Here is a 19736-nt window from a genome sequence, read left to right on the forward strand (position 1 = left end):
GTCTGCCATGGTTTATACACTGCATGTGTATTAATGTAACCAGCCCAGGAGTCAGCTTCCTAAAGTAGTACTTTATCTCTTTTGACAATCCAGAGCCACTTCTCTCCTAGACCAGAGTTGTTAATTTAATCCATTTCGTTGGTTTACGCACAGAAGATTGACCTGCAATTGTTACTCTCTTATTATGGTTTTGTACTACTTGTGAAACTGACCTCAGTGTGGTTTATAAAACGCATGTGTAACAATGTGAAGTTGAACAGTCCAGTGTGGTTCATAAAATGCATACGTGCAATAATGTGACCAGTTCAGGGTGGTTTATAAACTGTGTACGTGTGTTCCAGGTGAGGATCTACAACAACAACAACTACGACACACAGCATGAGGACCAAAAGCTGGAGGACATCTATTCGCGTTACAGAGAGCTCATCACCTCGGAGCTCAACTACTCTGCCATGTTTTTCCCCATGGTCTGAACGCGCAGAACACACTTGTGCTGCTTCATAGAATCCTCCACATTGCTTTTACAATCCTTCAAAAACGTATTGTATTAAAGTTGCTATAAATATTGCAAAATGAACTCCAGGTGCCTCATTTATAGAAAGTAGCCTACTTTGGATCAAATTTGATCTTACCCGTGTCGTACGTAGAAAACCACGTCAACATAGTGATTTATACAATTTCAACGTGAATCAATTTGACCGTGGAAACGATCGTACGCACATTACCTACTGGTTATGCAGAGTTATTACAGGCATGTGAGCCGCACTGCCTACTGTAATTCATGCAAGTGGCTCGTGTAGTGCACAATTATGGGCTGTCCCTTACCAAGTTCCCACCATTCTGCAGGCTGGGAAAGGGAGGAGGGGCCAAGCCTCCTGCCGGGATCCATCCCTCTGAGGGAGTGTCAAGCAGGGAACAGACAAAGCACATCTTCTAGGCCCACATGAGATTGACATGACAACACATTTGAGCATGCTATACAGTATAAGCACATAATTGTAGTTATGGTTGTCTCATCACAGCTTAAATACACTTAGAAAGTATGGCGTAATTAAAACGTATACAATGTATAGTCTATTATATATGATGATCTACACATTGTTGCAACAATGATGCCTTGTAAATCAACATTATAATGTTTCACATCAGTGTGCCTTAGCATTGTGGATAGGCATGGGAAGCTCTCCCTAGTTTCTAATTCAGACCTCTTGAGGTTTCAACCATTTCAACAGTCTGTGGCGCCACCTACAGGCATTTCTGAATGTTTTTTCTTTTTTTCTATTCAGCTAAGCTATGAACATCTAACTGCATGTTTAACACAATCACACCTGAGAGAACATCAACATGGTAAAAACACATAACTACACATAATTAGATGATCACACAGTCCTTGCTTTTGAACACGTCCTAAAACCTAAGTTTGTTTATAAACCGTGTATCATACGAAACAGGACAGCAGCGATACAGTGAATCCAATTCACTAAGTATTTATAGTGGGGGGGCAATCTATGGGTAAACTGTTGTTTTCATTTCAAATGTGTGCTAAAGTTTGTTTTTCACTTCTAAGTTGAAGATAATAGTTACCCTCTTGGCTGTGGTCTGAGCTACCAGGGTAAAGAACCTTATTTCTTGAGTATGTGTGGCAGTGTTGAACCTGTAAAAAGAGTGGAGACAAATATGACAGCTCCTCAAGGATCGCAGGCTACCAAACCTTTTAGTGTGTTGGTGGATTTGTCGTCAGAGTATGACTGACTTTGTAAGCAGTAATGAGCTTGGCTTTTCCATTTTCAAATCGGTGCAGTCAAGTATTGCAAATGTATTTGGGTGGTCTTCCTTGTATTTATCTGGCATGTTTGCAGTGATGATATCTCTATGGGGCCATATTGCTTAAGAACCAAGCTTGTTATACATATAATCAACCCATGCTCCAAAAATTCTGCTTACATTAGGTGTGTCGATATCAAACTTGAAGGCAAGGTCTTTCAGGTCCCAGTTGTTGCGTAACTTCATGAGGACCATCAGTAACTGTTGATGCAGAGGAATTGCACATATGTGGCAGTTTGTCTTTCTGTATGTCAGAGGGATATTTGTTTGTGGGCATACACTATTGTTAGGGATCTCAAAAAAAGAACAGAAAATAATAATAATAACAATAATAACTTTTATTTGTAGTGCTTTTCCTGCAAATGTTGCAGCTCAAAGTGCTCCAACAGACAGGACAGATCATTGTACTGTCCATATGTAAAACCTGTACAATACACAAAGTAGTTGGGACTTTGCTTTCATTGACTGACTCAGAGGTTAAGTAATTATGTGGATTTTGGTTTTTCTCAAGATCTCTAATGCGCTTTTTTGAGAGCCTCAATTTCTTTGTTGAAAGATAGATTCTGTTCAGTCTCCAACAGGGTGTTGCTTTCATGGTCTCCACGTCTCTCCAAGAATTGGTTGTCCTTTTACAATTCTGTGAATAAAACACAAGATCGTGTTAGGTATGCTTTTTTTTGTTACCGTTTATGCTCACTGACCTTCTTTTACAGGTCCCTCTACTTGACCAGTCATTCCCACAAACTGCAACAGCAGCAGCAGCATGTTGTGGAGATCGGAATATTCAATATCAAAATAACTCATTACAGTATCAGTCTGTGCTCCATTCACACTTATAATAAGAATACATTAGACTTATATACATCTTTTCTAGACACTTAAAGACGCTTTACAAGCTGAAAAGATTGAGTAGTAACATAAAAAGAAACAAAAAAAAGAAAAGAAAAGAAAGTATAGGGGTCTAATACATTTTTTGATTACTAAATCTAAATCTAAGTGTCTTTGTAGGACAATCTACTCTGTATACTGCAATTACACCTAGATTTCGGGCGGAGAAGCACCGAACGATGATGTGAATAAGTGTCCCACGGATCCTCCATCCTCAGGAGAGAGTGTCCCTGTCACGAAGACCAGCCTGCCTAGCTCTGGAGAGGAGGGGGCCACAACCTACTGCGTGGAGGAACACAAGAGACACACACTATTTTGTGGTACCCACGTCATCCAGACTCGCTTCTACACAAGGGAACTTGTCAAGGCTGGTGGTTAGGACTGGTAAGACTGTTGTGTTCTTTTACATTTTTCACTCTGTACAGTGTGTGTCCATCTGGACACTAGGGGGCAGCGGAGATTAACATTCAGGCACGCAGGTGCTTATTATTTCAATAGGACATTTCTATTTAAGTTGTGTGTTTTGTTATTCCTGTGCGGTAGCTTGAGTCTCGCCAGTGGTACATTCTCTCATGGTCCACTAGGACGTGTTGTGATATATATACCTCTCTAATGGTTCATGTGGGAGGAGGCCTCTAACTGCATATCATCACAAAAGGAACCACAATTTTCAAGTGCTATTCAAGCTCTTATCTTCCCATATGTGTTGTCCCTCAGGCTTCTCTACAGAGAAGGGCCAGCTAGTGCGCTCCATCCTCTACCCAAAGCCCACTGACTTCAAGCTGTACAGAGATGCTTACCTCTTCCTGCTGTGCCTGGTGGCTGTGGCAGGGATCGGCTTCATCTATACTGTAGTCTTCAGTATCATAAACCAGGTACACCGTTCTGTGCTTGTCTGTACATCCATTTAAAGGGTTGATTGCATTTGTGTAGTGCCTTTTCATTGGGTGCTTAGTCATGCAGCTTGCCATTTAGAGTAAATGTCTAGTTCCTTCCCCTTTAAACTCTTGGGTTTGTTGAGCACTTTTCTTTCGTTCATTCTTAGGTTCCAGCGAAAACCATCATCATTGAGTCTCTGGACATCATCACCATCATGGTGCCCCCGGCTCTACCTGCAGCCATGACAGCGGGCATCGTCTATGCCCAGCGCAGGCTGAAACGGATGGGCATCTTCTGCATCAGCCCCTAGAGGATCAACGTGTGTGGGCAGCTCAACCTAGTCTGTTTTGCTAAGGTGACCCCCATAGTGCCCCCCCCCCCCCCGTGCCCAAAGCACATCAGAAAACATTATGCCAAGTGTCAGGCTGTTTCAATTGCTAGGACATACTGGGTTCCATCGTATCATTTGTAATTGAGGAGTAGTCTAGTTACTGGTGTCGCTTTCCTACATAGACTGGTACTCTCACTGAAGATGGCTTGGATCTTTGGGGTATCCAGAGAGTTGAATGTTTTTGCATTTGTAAATGTTTGTCTGCAAGGGGAGTTTTTTTCTGGGCATGGGAGACTACAGCAAAAAGCAAACCATAATTTGGGTTTATTTACTTTAGCGGAGCCTACACTAGCATTAGCATCACTGGGTTAAAAAGGGAAAAATGACTCAAGTGTGATTCTGTATTCTTGTGATTTTTTAATTTAGGTGACCTATCCTTAAGTCACACTCAGTATCACTCAACCTTTCTTTTCCCCCTTCCTTCAGTTTCTTCCCTTCAGAGAATGACCCTGAGAAAGAGAGCCTGGTCAAGTCTAGGTTTGTAGCTTGCATGGCAACTTGCCACGAACTGACTAAGATTGAGGGAGAACTTTCCGGAGACCCACTGGACCTCAAGATGTTCAATGCTACCGGCTGGGTTAGTCTGTCTCAATGCCATTTCTGTTCTTTTATGGATCTTATACTTATACTATAGTCACATGCCTATAAACCTTAATACAAGAATGACATCCAACATCCAAACTTTCACACTACCAAGTATGAACTGATGTATTGGCCATGCATACTAAGGTAAAGTGCTAGTGTGGGTATTGACACATAAATGTCATTCCCCTCCATTTGTCTGTATACCATACATTTTTTGTGCACAGGAACGCTACGTTGTTGTTGCTTTGTGACAGCACCAAGCCAGCACCTAGTTGCCTAAAACATAAGCAGACAGGTACCCAGGCTAACTCCATCAGGTCAAAAAGGGGCGGTTGGTTCTCGATGGAGAGTTGAGACCTGACATGTTATTGACATGTTACTCAACACCAATAATTGTGATGTATAGATCCTGGAGGAGCCCACAGAGCAGGAAACAGCTCTCCACAATCCCATAATGCCCACTGTTGTGCGGCCACCCAAGCAAATTCTCCCTGAGATCCACCAGAGTGTCAATCACCTAGCCCAGAACATGGTATACTATGGACATACTCTTATACCTCTTAAACCTCCAAATATATGTGTGCCTAACTCATTACATAGTCTGAACTGAGTATACAATATTCATATACCGAGGAGGTTTTAAATGCAAACCTTCTATTTCCTTTCCAGGAGCTATTTGAGTTGTCGGTAAGTAGTCTGGGGCTTTTTCCTCCTGTATCTTTTTTAGATGTATAGAGACAGAAGGAGAGTCAGCCTTTTACACATGTTTCCTTATGGTTATAATTCATCTTGAAGACAACATGCCTGGTTAGAACCTGGTTAGATTTGTGATTACCTCAAGAAATGAAGGAAGAATGCATTTGAAGGAATTGAGACTTGGACTGACAGATGGACCTGTTGGTTGACTTAGTGGTTCCCATCTTGTCTTCCTGTCTTTCCTCCAGCAGTCCTATGAGATTGGGATAGTTCGACAGTTCCCGTTCTCCTCGGTGCTCCAGAGGATGAGTGTGGTGGTCAGGAGGCTCGGGGAGAAACACATGGACTCCTACCTCAAGGGGGCGCCAGAGGTTGTGTCCAGCCTCTGCAGAGAGGAGACAGGTCAGCCATCTACTAAACCCCTGAATAGAGGTTGAAACGGGCCTAAAATTTCAAGCCCAGTCTGTGGATGTGACACCCTAGCCCAACAGAGGAGAAAACTGCTCACTAGGAAGAGTGGAGAGAGAGAGACTGCTTGAATACTCACCTTAGTTACTTACTATCAAGAACTGTATTTACTGCACCTGACGTTTTCTGGAAATATCGAAGGTTTTTCATTGATGCCAATAGTTCTCTATATAAAAAAAGGCTTCACACTTTCAATTGATCTAATACTCTTTGCAGGTGCTGGCATGCCAGAGAGCATGACAGGGGAGAGGCAGATTAGGGAATTGGAAATGTTTATACAATTTTAACGCTACCTGGAAACACAATTTACTAGGACTGATAGAAATAGCGAGAGAATGTAAAAAGGTGCTCAAATACCAAACTAAATGATACTCATTATTTCTGCAGGCAATGTATTACAGTGCCCTGTGTAAACAATGGGACAGTAAAGCATTTTATTTTTCATTAAAAAAACAACAACCTAATTTTAATATTTGTTCTATTTATTATGAAGTTAAAGTAGAGACTCAACTTTTATTTTAGGGTATTTGTGTACAATTATTAATTATAATTATACTATATGTAACTATATTATAACATGTCTGGATATAAGATTGGGCAGGTGTAAGGAATATAGTTGTATTGCCTTGCATTATGCAGACTGCTGGAATTTTTTGTCATGTTTTTGCTTAAACCTATTCCATCCTCTCAGATCTACCCAAGTGCCCTTACAGTGTTGATTTATTCTGCTCCATCTCTCTCTCCCCTGTAGTACCAGAGAGTTTCCCAGAGACACTGGAGGCGTACACCAGGCAAGGGTTCAGAGTGATCGCCCTGGCACATCGCCAGCTAGAGGCCAAGCTCTCAAGTTCAGAACCTCAACAGGTACAGTACATATATATAAATATATAATCATATATACTATTTAGCTGACACTTTTATCCAAAGCGACTTACATTGCAGTAAGTGCATACATGTGTCAGTATATTGTATATGGTCCCAGCGTGTATCAAACCCACAACCTAAGTGTTGAGCGGGAATCAAACCCACATCCTAAGCGTTGTTAGCGCCATGCTCTACCAACTTAGGGATAAACTCACTGGCTGCGTCAACCTCGCCTTACCTCAGCAGCACGTGTGAGTTTCATTTAGGCGCCCATGTTAACGGTATAGAGCCGCCACATAGCCCGAGTGAGAGGCGCTCTCACGCCCGCCTGATGCTGGCTCCTGCGACTCGCTCGCTACTGAGTCAATAAGGGAACAGGTGTCCAAGAGGAATCTTATCCTTTCGAGGCATTCTTGATTTTGCAATTATAATATTTATTATAATATTATATTATACACTCAAATTAAAACAGTATTTAGAATATCTATGAGCCAGGAGAGACTGAAATCCATGGCTCAGATTTGTCTTGTGAGAATATGCATGTTTTTTGGTCCTGACATAAATCAATTCTCTTTCTTATGCCCTCCAGGGCTGTAATTGAGACCAATATGGAGTTCCTAGGACTCATAATCATGCAAAACAAGCTCAAAGAAGAGACTGCTGGGGTTTTAGCAGACTTACGACGTGCTAACATTTGCACTGTGATGGTTACAGGTAAGGCAACCTCATTCATAACAATACAAATGTTATCAGATAACAGGTTACAGATAACGTGCAGCTGTTGTTAATCTTGGAGATTTGTAAATGATCTAGCTACTTACGGCTAACTCACCCCTACTACATCTATACCATCGTAAAGTTTGCAGACGACACCACCGTGGTGGGATGCATCTCGGGGGGGGACGAGGCGGCGTACAGGGATGAGGTAGAGCAACTGAGCAAGCTGTGCAAGGTTAACAACCTGCTGCTGAACAAGTCAAAGACCCAGGAAATCATCGTAGACTTCAGGAGGAAAAAGTCCGAGATCCAGCCCCTGCTCATCGACGGAGAGAGCGTGGAGAGAGTCTAAACCCTCCGATTCCTGGGGATGCACATGCGGGATGACCTGACCTGGAAGGACAACTCAAAAGCCACCATCAAGAGGGCACAACAGCGGCTATACACCCTGAGAGTCCTCAGGAAGGAACACAGCAAGCAGGAGATACTGGTGACCTTCTACCGCGGCGCAGTGGAGAGCATCCTCACCTACGGCATCTGCAACTGATTCTCCAGCTGCACAACAGCGGAGAGAAATGCGCTACAGAGAGTCGTGAGAACAGCACAGAAGATCACCGGCGCCCCCCTCCCCTCTCTGGAAGAGCTGTACAACACACGCTGTCTCAGGAAGGCCTCCAAGATCTCCAGGGACCTGACCCACCCTGGGTACGAACACTTTACCAGGCTGCCCTCGAAAAGGCGGTTCAGGACCCTGGCCGCAAGGACAAACAGACTGAAGAACAGCTTCTACCACAGGGCCGTCCAGGCCCTGAACACAGCAAAGACCTAAGTTCTGGGCCCTGGACAGTCTGGACGGATTGATGGCAGCTGCTGGACTGAAAAAATCAGGTGTAGTGCTGAGGCACAAACATGTACATTTCAAGCCTGCAAACTGTGACACTTTAAATAAATGTGAAATAATACTATTGTGCAATATGACAACCCTAGTCGTCTATCTGTACAGTATAGTACAGTGGATAGTGTACATAGCCTTTATTTATGTAAACCAGCTCCTTCCCTTCTTGTGATTTTTTTTTTAAACGTTTTTTTTTTTTCCCTTTCCTAACACCAGGGGAGCCACCCCTCCTAAATTTCGTTGTTTGGTACCTGTACTGTAGCAATGACAATAAAGACCATTCATTCATTCATTCACCATTCATTCATTGTAAAATAAATATTTGCACTTGTATCTTGAAAGTTGCACTTGCAGATTTGATTTGAGAACTTGTATCTTGAAAGTTGCACTTGTAAAATAAACATTTGCACTTGCAGATTCGATTTGAGAACTTGTACAATAAATATTTGCAGTTGTATCTTGAAAGTTGCACTTGCAGATTCGATTTGAGAACTTGTACAATAAATATTTGCAGTTGTATCTTGAAAATTGCACTGGCAGATTCGCGACTTTCGCTGCTCGAGTTAAGTCCCATTTCTTGCAGTCGGTATGGGACAAAACAAATCTGTGACTTGTGTAAAGCAATGCGAGAGCGCAGGGATCCGGGCGGGCATGCAATGATTGATTGACCAATGACAAGAGAGCATTTTCGAGCGGGCATTGAGTGATTGACTGCAGTGATTGACCAATCACAGAACATTTGAGAGAATTTCAGCACGAGGGGAGTGGTCTCATGCAATGATTGAATTTCAGCGTGGTCTCATTACAAGACAAGATGGATACCCAGCAATCGCACACCCCTCAGGTAAGTGTAGCTAGATAGCTATATTTAGAAGAAAAAAAGTTTGTTAACTCTTAAACCTTATCAGTATTATGCTTCACTTGTTTTCTTTCATCGAAATACATGTGGAAGAGTCCCTCTGAATGGTCACTTAAGTAGTTTATGCTAGCTAACTCATGACCATCATGTAAGCTAGCTAGCTAGCATGGGTTGATTATGATTGCGCTAAGTTAGCTAAATGCATTTCTTTAATTCGTCGAACTGACCCTCATAGGCAAAATTACAGACTTCTACATTTGATACAGAACCCGCCATTGCAAAAAGAAAACCACTGCGCGAAAACTACACGAATTAAATCATAAACTGATTTGTGTTTTGAACAATTACAACGAAATAAACGTCAACATGACTCAGGAACTTACGGGGTTTGACTTCCGCCGGTGAACGAGTGCGCGTAAATCTATGTTTCAGAGCAAAAGTTGATCAGTACTTACGGTAATCACGAGATGTATCCATAGCACATCTATCTATCGATCTATCTATCGATCTATCTATAATCTAGTTTATATTACATGTTCACAGTATGCACTATGCAAAGCTGCAAAAAACATAATTTGCGCCTAGAATCGTTTTTGCGTTGGAAGCCAATATATATTTCCTACAGTGATTTGCATTGACGACATTTATTTAATCTTGAAACATGTTTTAAAATCCATATTTTATACAAATGTCACTTATATATGAACAAATATGAGTCATTGTTAATGTTTAGACAATTATTTTTTTCATGAATCATGAATAAATACAGGTTTATCACAGTTGTTTTATGTATTACTTTGGGACTTTTATTTGGAAGAAATGTGAAATTCCGTGACCCCAGAAGTACTTCAGTCAATGTGGCTGAGAAGACCAGAAAGAAAAGTAAATAACCAGTTAATTAAATATTTGAAAGAAACAGGATTGATAGGTAGGATTTAACCCTACCCCTCCCCACCATTTTGTTTATTTCTTTCATTTACAATTTTCCCCCTGTCAAGCTAACGTTCCACACAGTCCGGTAGGGGGTGGTAATGCGCCACACAGTCCAGTAGGTGGCGGTAATGCACCTTAAGCTGGTTGCCAACCGCCAATCAAATAAAAAGAAGAAGAAGAAGAAGACCAGAAAGAATACAAACAACAGGGCTTCTCCACATGTGGAAATAAGCTTGTGTGCGAACAGGTTCACGACGTTGAAGGGTGATATATTCACAATTATGGCTGTAACAGTTGTAAGTTGTCATTTTATGTTTTCCTGTGTTTATGCTATTTTGGTGGCCTCTTTGGAACCGTGCCATGAGGACATGGGTCGCTCTGCTCTGGTTGTCAAGCCTGTTATGAATCATTCATACATTCATGAAATGTTCTCGATTTCTTTTCCTCCCCTACTCTAGGATTTCAGAACCAATGTTGATCAATCATGCAGATATTCCGAGGAGTTCGTCAACATATATTATGAATGTATGGATAAGAAAAGAAGGGTAAGGTTTGATTTGAGTTTTTACTCTGTGGGAACAATTTAACTGCATCCCTGTTTAAAAAATAATAATAAAAATGCTTCTGTGTTTTGACTGATCTGAATTGTAACTCAATCCACACTGTTTGCTTCTGGCCCAGAATTTGACCAGGCTTTACCTAGACAAAGCCACCTTGATCTGGAACGGGAACGCAGTGTCAGGCCAGGACGCCCTTGGGGAGTTCTTTGAGGGGCTTCCATCCAGCGAGTTCCAAGTTCAGACGCTGGATTGTCAGCCTGTGCATGGTGAGAGATCTACAACATCTTATCACAAAACTACCTCGTAGGGTAACCTTTTATATAAGAAATATGTATTCAGATGTTTCAGAGGATCACAATTCCCTGTGTGATATTTATCAGCCTTGTGAGTGTGGCAAATCATTTTCATTTGAAACATTTAGCAGACGCTTTTCTTACAATTACAGATTACAGGGACAGTCTCCTGGAGTAATTTAGGGCTACTCATGGGCATGCTAGTGGTGATGTTCTCGGTCTTCCATTACTCTTGACACCGCCTGACATTTGGCCACCACTACGTGCACCTTGTTTCTTCAAGACTCTGAAATGGTTAAAGAAACATCACTTCCCTCTTTCTACTTATTCACAGAACATGCAGTCCAGGGCCAGACTACATTACTGGTGGTGACAGCAGGATCAGTCAAGTTTGACGGAAACAAACAGAGATTCTTCAACCAGAACTTTCTCCTGACAGCCCAGGCCTCGGCCAACAGTGACCAGCCTGTGTGGAAGATCGCCAGCGACTGTTTCCGCTTCCAAGACTGGTCGGAGTAGCTAAGGCTCCCCTGGCCAGTTTCATATTAACATGTTTTGTACCCTTTGTATGATGTAAAATTAAGATATTGTGTGCCTATTGTTTCTCAACTATTTTGTAATAAAATAACTGCATGAACAAGAAAGTGGTGTGAATACAAAATAACATTTATTCACTACAATTTCTCACAAAGCATGTGATAGTGATTATGAAATAGATAACAGCATCACAAGAAGTACTCAGAAGCAAATGCACTGGACTCAAAATGTTAATTTATATTTATATCTTACTGTCCATTAACTTCATGAACATTTACTTTGAACCCTTAGGCATGGAAATCACCTACAAATAGGTATAAAAGTAACACAATAGAGTACAGTTAACCTTCCTGGGTTACCAAATTGCACACTGACTTAGGGTTCTAATTGAGGTAAAATATGCACTGAATTACAGTAGGACATAAACCTTGTATTGCCTATTTAGGAGAGTATGCTCAGAGTATTGTTATGGGTTCTTTTGCCGTGCATTCTCTGGAATAAGTCAAGGTGCACACAGGAGGATACAGGTCTACTGGTAATAGTGCAGGTACGCCATACAAATACTCCTTGCCAATTTCATACATTGTAATAAATAACTGCTATTCTACATTTCCTGAGTCATCTAGATGTTGACATTTGGTTTGACAGTCAAATCATCAATAACATGCGTACAACAAAGCAACATCATGGCAGGTTAGGGGAAAACATTATTTGGGGAAATCAAAGAAAAAGAAAAACCCCACGAGACAAGGTGTGACTCCTGTTTTCAAGTCCCACAGTCAACTTTGTTCTGTCGGCATCCACCTCAAGATCAAGGTGTGTTTGAATGCACCGGAACAAACCGTAGTGGGTGTTCAACCATTCATGAAATGAGTCATCATCTGCCTTTTGGGCGGATGCTACATGCGTCTTTCTAGACACTGCAGAGTGAGGGCAGTAGAATGCACAGTAGTCACATCAGTACTTTTGGAGTACCACTGAAGGGCAGCAGAGTTCTTCAACTAACACAGCTCACTTTTTACCCACAATCACTACATACCATTCAACCAGAAACAGCAATATGTTTACAGAACAAAGAGAGGATACTCTGATATCCTAATTACCACTGTTACAAAACAGTTAAAAAGGTTTCAAGAAGAGGTTCAAGTGGTGGCAGTTAAGCACTGTTATGTGTTTCCAGAAACGTTTCCTTAGAATGGGTGGTTCTATTTAGTTGTTGTTGAAGGTATAGGACTCATGTGCATCTCTATAAAGCTGGGTCAGCTCTTTACACACCATGCTTCAAGCTTTGTTTCTCAATAACTAAATCTACAAATAAATACAAACAGCCAAGTGTCTCTTTCTATGGACGACAAAGGAGTGCAGCACTGTTCATTTCTATACAACTGTAGCTGCGTGTTGGAATGTGCATTTTCGAATACATACATAATTAGCACACAGAAATGGCTAATTGTAATATTCTTTATATATACACCAAATAAGTGGAATGATGGCGACTTTGGCTTTAGGTAGAGTCTCTACTTTCCCCCATACATTCTCTCTATGTGGGTGAGATAATGGTTCTTGATCTCTTTTCTCTTCAGCTTGAAGGCGTCAGTAACAAGGCCGGTCTCTGGGGTCCACGGCTCAGGACTCAGGTGGACCTTCATAGGGATCTCAAACCGCTGGAGTTTAACTGAAGGGATGAGAGAGAGAGAGAGAGAGAGAGGTTACGGTTCTGTTGTGCTACCTTGAAACATCTTCCTCACAATTTTCTCATCATTCATTATCATCACAGTATGTTGTTTGTGCTGTAATCCAGTGACCTCACTAATACAAATCTCGAACAATGTCAAAGGTCTTCCCCAAAGCAGATAAAGACGTTAATGAAATACAAATAAACATAATCTGTAATCAGACGCTCTTACTGGAATTGGCAACCTCCTTGATCTCCTTCAAGACCTCTCTCTCCATAACAGAGTTGGTACAGATCACCTCCCATGTTCCTTCCACACCCCTCTGTTTGGCCAACTCCGTTAACCTCTTCTGGTTGGGAACCACAAAGCTGATCACATAGTTCTGCTCACTGCAGACAAGAGATGGGGAAATAGAGGTTCCACTTAAGAGCTGTCCAAAGGCAGAGATCCAGGATCTGTTTATTCTCTCTAAACCCTGACCTTAGCCATAAAGGTAAGCATGAAGCCCATCTGAGATCAGTGCCTGGGGGCTCAGACTCACCTGTTTGCATAAGCACAGATGTTGTCGACAAGAGAGCAGTTCTTCAGCGCAGATTCTACTTTACCCAGAGACACGTACTCCCCAGCCTGCAGTTTGACCAGATCCTTCTTACGGTCTGAGAGACACACAGACAGACACAAAGAGCAATGAAACAAAAAGTCATATTTTGAAATTCACAAGTAAAATACAATGACACACACACAGTGCAGTGTTCCATACCCACTATCTGCAGACAGCCATCTGGGTGGATCTCTCCTACATCCCCTGTACAGAACCAGCGCTGTCCTTTTTCATCCACAAAGAAGTCATGATCCTTACTCTCGTTTCTATAGTAACCCATGGTTACATTGGGACCACCAATCAGTACCTCCCCTCGTGGGTTGGGCTTGTCCTGTTTGGTGTAGCCACCTGAAAACATGAACATGAATGAATGAATGAATGAATGAATGAATGAATGAATGAATGAATGAATGAATGGTCTTTATTGTCATTGATATAGTACAGGTACCATACAACAACATTTGGGAGGGGGGGCTCCCCTGGTGCTAGGAAAAAAAACTAAAAACAAGAAGGGAAAAGAGCTGGTTTACATAAATAAAGGCTATGTACACTATCCACTATACTATATACAAATAAAACACTGTGCTGTACTCTATGCTATGCTATACCTATTCTAACATTTCCTATGTCTGAAGTATAAACATCTGACAGTATCCACATGTTTTGTTTTGATCTGTCAGATCAGATTTACCATGGCTACGAGCTGAAGGAGTGAGGTCATAATCGCCTACATTCTACTGATGATGCATGGTGATCGAGGACAAAAAGGTCTAATTTACACTGGGCATAAACATTTGACATAATATCGGATGTATTTACATACTTCACTGTGCCTTAAAATATTTCTAAAGATGTTGTAAAATGTGTGCAGTTAATAGAAAATGTGTGCGATTTTAATCAAATAAAAAACAGTTATCAATTCGACTGGCCCTTCCAGAGTCCCAAAGTCCATCAAATAATACCCTACTATGTTCTTGAGAATATTATGACTGAAATGTCTCTCTCTTTCTGGAGCAAATTCCGCAACGATTCAGCATAGACATTCGAAATGGGAATTCATTCAACAATCTCATGCGGACAATATACGGCATTCGAAAATATAGTCTATATATATAGTATAGTCAAATGGTGTGTATAATGGCAGGTGTGTTATTTTGACGGTGAAGAAATGAAATAGTCGGCAGGTGGACAGTGACTGCACCATCTATGGAGATCCACCAGGAGGCAGTATGAAAGCACTATCAATCTGACCCTCTGATTTTAACAATAACAGCTAGAATTGTTTAATCTATACATTTGAGCCCCAGCTATTCGTTTTAAGCATCTGTTCATTATAGCACCAAATAAATATGGTTAGGTAAACCTTATCTATGGAAAAAAAGGACTTTCCAGACCATGTGAGTCCATTATTCACTAATTTGATTCAATTTATGACAAACTAATGACTTAAATCCTCTTTTCAAGGAATGGCCTCAATCAAGATGGTCCTAAATCAAAAGGTTAACTGCATTTGAAATTAACAGGACAAGGAAGTGAAGAAGTAAGAGGAGGAGGAGGAGGAGGAGGAAGAGGAAGAGGAAGTAGGACGGGGGAGAAGGAGAGGACGAGGAAGAGGAAGAAGAAGTGTCAGTGTTTTTCACTTTATTTATTTTTTCCTTAGAATGATAATAATATATCATATTATACTATAGGATCATAGATCATAGAATGATAAGAATAATATAAAACATTTTTTAAAAAGAACATACTATATCATAGTATACTATGTCACTAATTTTCAGGAGTAAAATATTTATTTTTATATTGCATATAGTTTTATATGAGACTTCAGACAGCAGAAGATAATTTTAAGATCACCAATAAAGTTGTGTAAATCATGCATTACAGTGTTATTATTATGTGTTATGTGATAATGCTGTGTTATTACTGCATTATTACTGTGTTATTACTGTGTTATTACTGCATTATTACTGCATTACTGTTATTACTGCATACTCACCTCATCCATCACAGTTTGGTACGGCAGCTCGGACAGTAAATCAAAAAGGAAACTACAGCAAATAGTAAAGAAATCATCCAAGATCATCGGCACCCCTCTCCCATCAGTTGAATCACTGTATCTCAAACGCACCATAAATAGAGCACATAAAATTATCTCTGACCCCTCCCACCCTGCTCACCACCTGTTCCAACTGTTGCCCTCTGGACGGCGCTACCGATCCCTGGCCTCCAAAACATCCCGGTTCAAAAACAGTTTTTTACCCTCTGCCATAAGGACTCTCAATACCTGACTCACTGCACTGTAAAATTGTAAATTGTAAATATGTTCTGTCTTGTCTTGTGGTTATGTGTGTTTCATGTCCATGTAATAGTCATGTAAAATGTGTGTATGTTTTTTGACACTGCTTTTTGAGCTGTACCGAAAACAAATTCCACCGACCTAGGTCGTGTGGTCATTAAACTATTCATTCATTCATTCATTAATGCATTATTACTGTGTTATTACTGCATTACTACAGTGTGATAACTACATTACTTTGTTATTACAGTGTTATTAATGCATTATCACTGCTTTATTACAGTGTTATTATAGTGTTATTACTGCATTATTATAGTGTTATTAATGCATTCTTATGTGTTATATGATAATGATGTGTTATTGATGCATTATCACTGTGTGAACTACATTATCACAGTGTTATTACTGCATTATTACTGGATTATTAGAGTGTTATTATGATGTTGTTACTGTGTTATTAATGCATTATTACAGTGTTATAACTGCATTCATTGCTGCATCATCATAGTGTTATTATTATACATAATAATGCAACATTAATGTAGTAATAACACTGTGATAATATGGCTGTTTTTGCATTATCGCTGTAATAATAACACTATGATAATGCAGCAATTAATGCAGTAATAATGTAGCAATAACACTGTGATAATATGGCTGTTATTGCATTATTGCTATAACAATAACACTATGGTAATGCAGCAAATAATGTAGCAATAACACTGTGATAATATGGCTGTTATTGCATTATTGCTATAACAATAACACTATGGTAATGCAGCAAATAATGCAGTAATAACACTGTGATAATATGGCTGTTTTTGCATTATCTCTATAACAATAACACTATGATAATGCAGTAATAATACAGCAATTAATGCAGTAATAACACTGATAATATGGCTGTTATTGCATTATCGCTGTAATAATAACACTATGATAATGCAGCAATTAATGCAGTAATAATGCAGTAATAACACTGTGATAATATGGCTGTAATTGCATAATCGCTATAATAATAACACTATGATAATGCAGCAATAACACTGATAATATGGCTGTTATTGCATTATCGCTATAATAATAACACTATGACAATGCAGCAATTAATGCAGTAATAATGCAGTCATAACACTGTGATAATATGGCTGTAATTGCATAATCGCTATAATAATAACACTATGATAATGCAGCAATTAATGTAGTAATAACACTGTGATAATATGGCTGTTATTGCATTATCGCTATAATAATAACACTATGATAATGCAGCAATTAATGCAGCAATAAGATATCACTGTAATAATGCAGTAATAATGCAGTGATAATGCAATAGTAATGCGATAATAACACTGCAAAAACATACAACTTTAATAACAGTAATGGAGCAATATCATAGTAATAACACTTTAATAATAATGCAGCAATAACAGATTAACAATGCAGTGATAATGCAGTAATGATGCAGTTGTAACACTGTGATAATGCAGCAATTAATTCAGCAATATTTCTTTAATAACACCAATAATGCAGCAATTAATGCAGTATTAATGCAATAATAACACTGTTATACAACTTTAATAACAGTAATAATGCAGCACAAGAACACGTTAATAATGATGCAGCAATAACAGAGTAATGCAGTAGTAACACTGTGGTAATGCCGTAATAATGCACTAATAACACTGTAATAATGCAGTTATAACACTGTAATAATGCACTAATAACACTGTAATAATGCAGTTATAACACTGTAATAATGCAGTAATAACACCATAATAACACTATAATAACACAGTGATAATGCAGTAATAACACTAACAATACAGTAATAACACTGTAATAATGCAGCAATTAATACAGTAATAACACTGTGATAATGTAGTTATTATTAATGCGGCGATAATGCAGTAATATAGTTCTATACAACTATTATGCATTCTGTTTTATCATTCTCAGTGATCCGTATAAAAACCTACCAAAGCCTGTGTTGAGTCTTCCCTCTTGGCAGAAGCCCTTTGTTAGCAGAGGCACCCCCGACACTGTCCACATCACATCATAAACACATCAGAGGTCTCAATGGTATGGAACGTGGTAGCTGGTTGAAATATCCATGTTACTGATGTTATTGCACTTATTAGTGGTGCAATGGTAAAGCACAGGTCCCGTAAGCAGGCCGTTGCTGGTTCAAGGCCAGCTTGAGGCCATGAGAGGAAGGCACGGGAGAGTAAGTTGAGTGTGATTAACAGTTTCCAAGATTGCTATGGACTCAGAAGCTTCAGGTGATAAAAACTCTTAAAAAAAAAAAAAAAACCTCTCTTGAAATCCCTCTAAGTGCTTGAGGCTTCTGGCCTGGATAAGCACTGCTGTCTGCTGCTCTGAAAGCACGGCGGGTGCAATCCCTTCAATCCCCCCCACTTTGTCTGCAGCTTGCAAGCCTGCTGGTTCTGACACAGCGCTGGTCCAAGCCTTGTCCGCACATGTTCCACAGCCGTGAGCAGGGCTTGAACCTGCGATCCCCTGATCTTGGGGCAAGGTCTTTAACCACTGCGCCACAACTCAACTATTATTATTATACATTCTGTTTTTATCATTCTCAGTGATTCATTAAACCTACACTGAAAAAATGGGAAATAGCAGGTCTTTGAATTTACACAAATGAAATCACTATATGCAACACAATTAATTCATATTCCTTTTGTGAACATGGTTTAATCAAGTAGACTTCAATCGTTTATGGAAAATGTTGAATGTACTTGTTTCTCTCGCGTTGATTGAAATTGATTAAATTGAGTTTGGTCACCACCGGAAATGGGATATTCAAAAGGCGCCAGGAAGTGACGGTGGTCACTCTCTATAAGAAGCTAAAAAAACATTGTTGCCCCATTCTGGAAGAAGCTCTGCAGCCAGCCAGTCACGCTGTGACAGAATTAACGGAGAAAGTAAGTATATGTTGAATGCACTTATTGTAAGTCACTTTGGATAAAAGCTTCTGATAAATGACTGTGAAGTAATGCTAGCTGTCCATATATTTTCTGTTGTGCAATAGCTAATGTTATACAAATGTATAAGCTAGCTAACGTGTGACCAAGTTATTTCAACCTAGCTAACTCAAAATCGTCATACCACTTGTAGCCAAGTTGACTATCACCTTTGTGGCTTTCTAGTTAGCTAAGGATTCTTAATAGGACTGGTTGTTAAAATCCCTAAATATTCAGCACAACAATTGAGTGGAGTTGGAGATGTCCTCTTGGGTGGAGTGGAATTTGGCAATGATCACCTGGTGCCACCAGTACGACACATCTTCAGTTGTGGTCCCCGACCTCATTGGGTGTTTCGGCCAGTTATCACAAGACACCCTCTGCCGAGGTTGGCCCACCACAGGCTGATCAGGCCTGGGTGTGTGTCGCACGGTGGCACCACGTGGTCATTTGGGAGCCCATGTTGGGTCCCTACGTTTCAGCCACAGCCAGTGACTGCTCCGTTCTGCTGCAGTGGACAGTTCTCTGATTGCCTTCCGTTGGGCCTGTCCTCTGATCCCTACTGCCCTCAGGAGCCTTGTGGTGGAGCTGGCTACAAAGCCTCTGCAGCCCACCTCCACTGGCCAAACCTTCACGTTCCAGCCCCGCCCCTCTGCTTCGACTGCTAAGTTGGCATACCGCAGCCTCTTCCGTTCGAATGCCTCATCGATGGCCTCCTCCCATGGGACCGTCAGTTCTACGATGAAGACACGCCGGCAGGACTTGGACCAGAGGACTAGGTCTGGGCGCA

General features: G+C 40.5%; 1 protein-coding gene and 1 pseudogene across 2 annotated transcripts; both read left to right on the forward strand.

Annotated features, from left to right (window-relative positions):
* The first annotated feature begins 2008 nt into the window (after positions 1-2008).
* Positions 2009-10260, forward strand: LOC308164239 (polyamine-transporting ATPase 13A3-like; annotated as a pseudogene). Its single transcript has 10 exons — positions 2009-2021; positions 2931-3096; positions 3430-3587; positions 3758-3975; positions 4409-4559; positions 4974-5099; positions 5512-5665; positions 6483-6600; positions 7185-7309; positions 10247-10260. The product of its transcript is annotated as a polyamine-transporting ATPase 13A3-like (transcript).
* Positions 10184-11484, forward strand: LOC308164545 (NTF2-related export protein 2-like). The gene is made up of 4 exons (XM_080538613.1): positions 10184-10295; positions 10458-10544; positions 10681-10825; positions 11187-11484. Exons 1-4 carry the CDS (start codon positions 10281-10283, stop codon positions 11369-11371), a joined length of 432 nt encoding a protein of 143 aa, XP_080394739.1. The 5' UTR covers positions 10184-10280; the 3' UTR covers positions 11372-11484.
* Positions 11485-19736: the final 8252 nt, after the last annotated feature.

This window comes from Nansenia antarctica, assembly GCF_963989245.1.
Source record: "Nansenia antarctica genome assembly, chromosome: 8".
Taxonomy (NCBI): Eukaryota; Metazoa; Chordata; class Actinopteri; order Argentiniformes; family Microstomatidae; genus Nansenia; species Nansenia antarctica.

Coding starts and splice junctions, on each gene's coding strand:
- LOC308164545 (XM_080538613.1), top strand. Junction 10,545..10,680: donor GTATGGATAAGAAAAGAAGG/GTAAGGTTTGAT, acceptor CTTCTGGCCCAG/AATTTGACCAGGCTTTACCT. Junction 10,826..11,186: donor GGATTGTCAGCCTGTGCATG/GTGAGAGATCTA, acceptor ACTTATTCACAG/AACATGCAGTCCAGGGCCAG.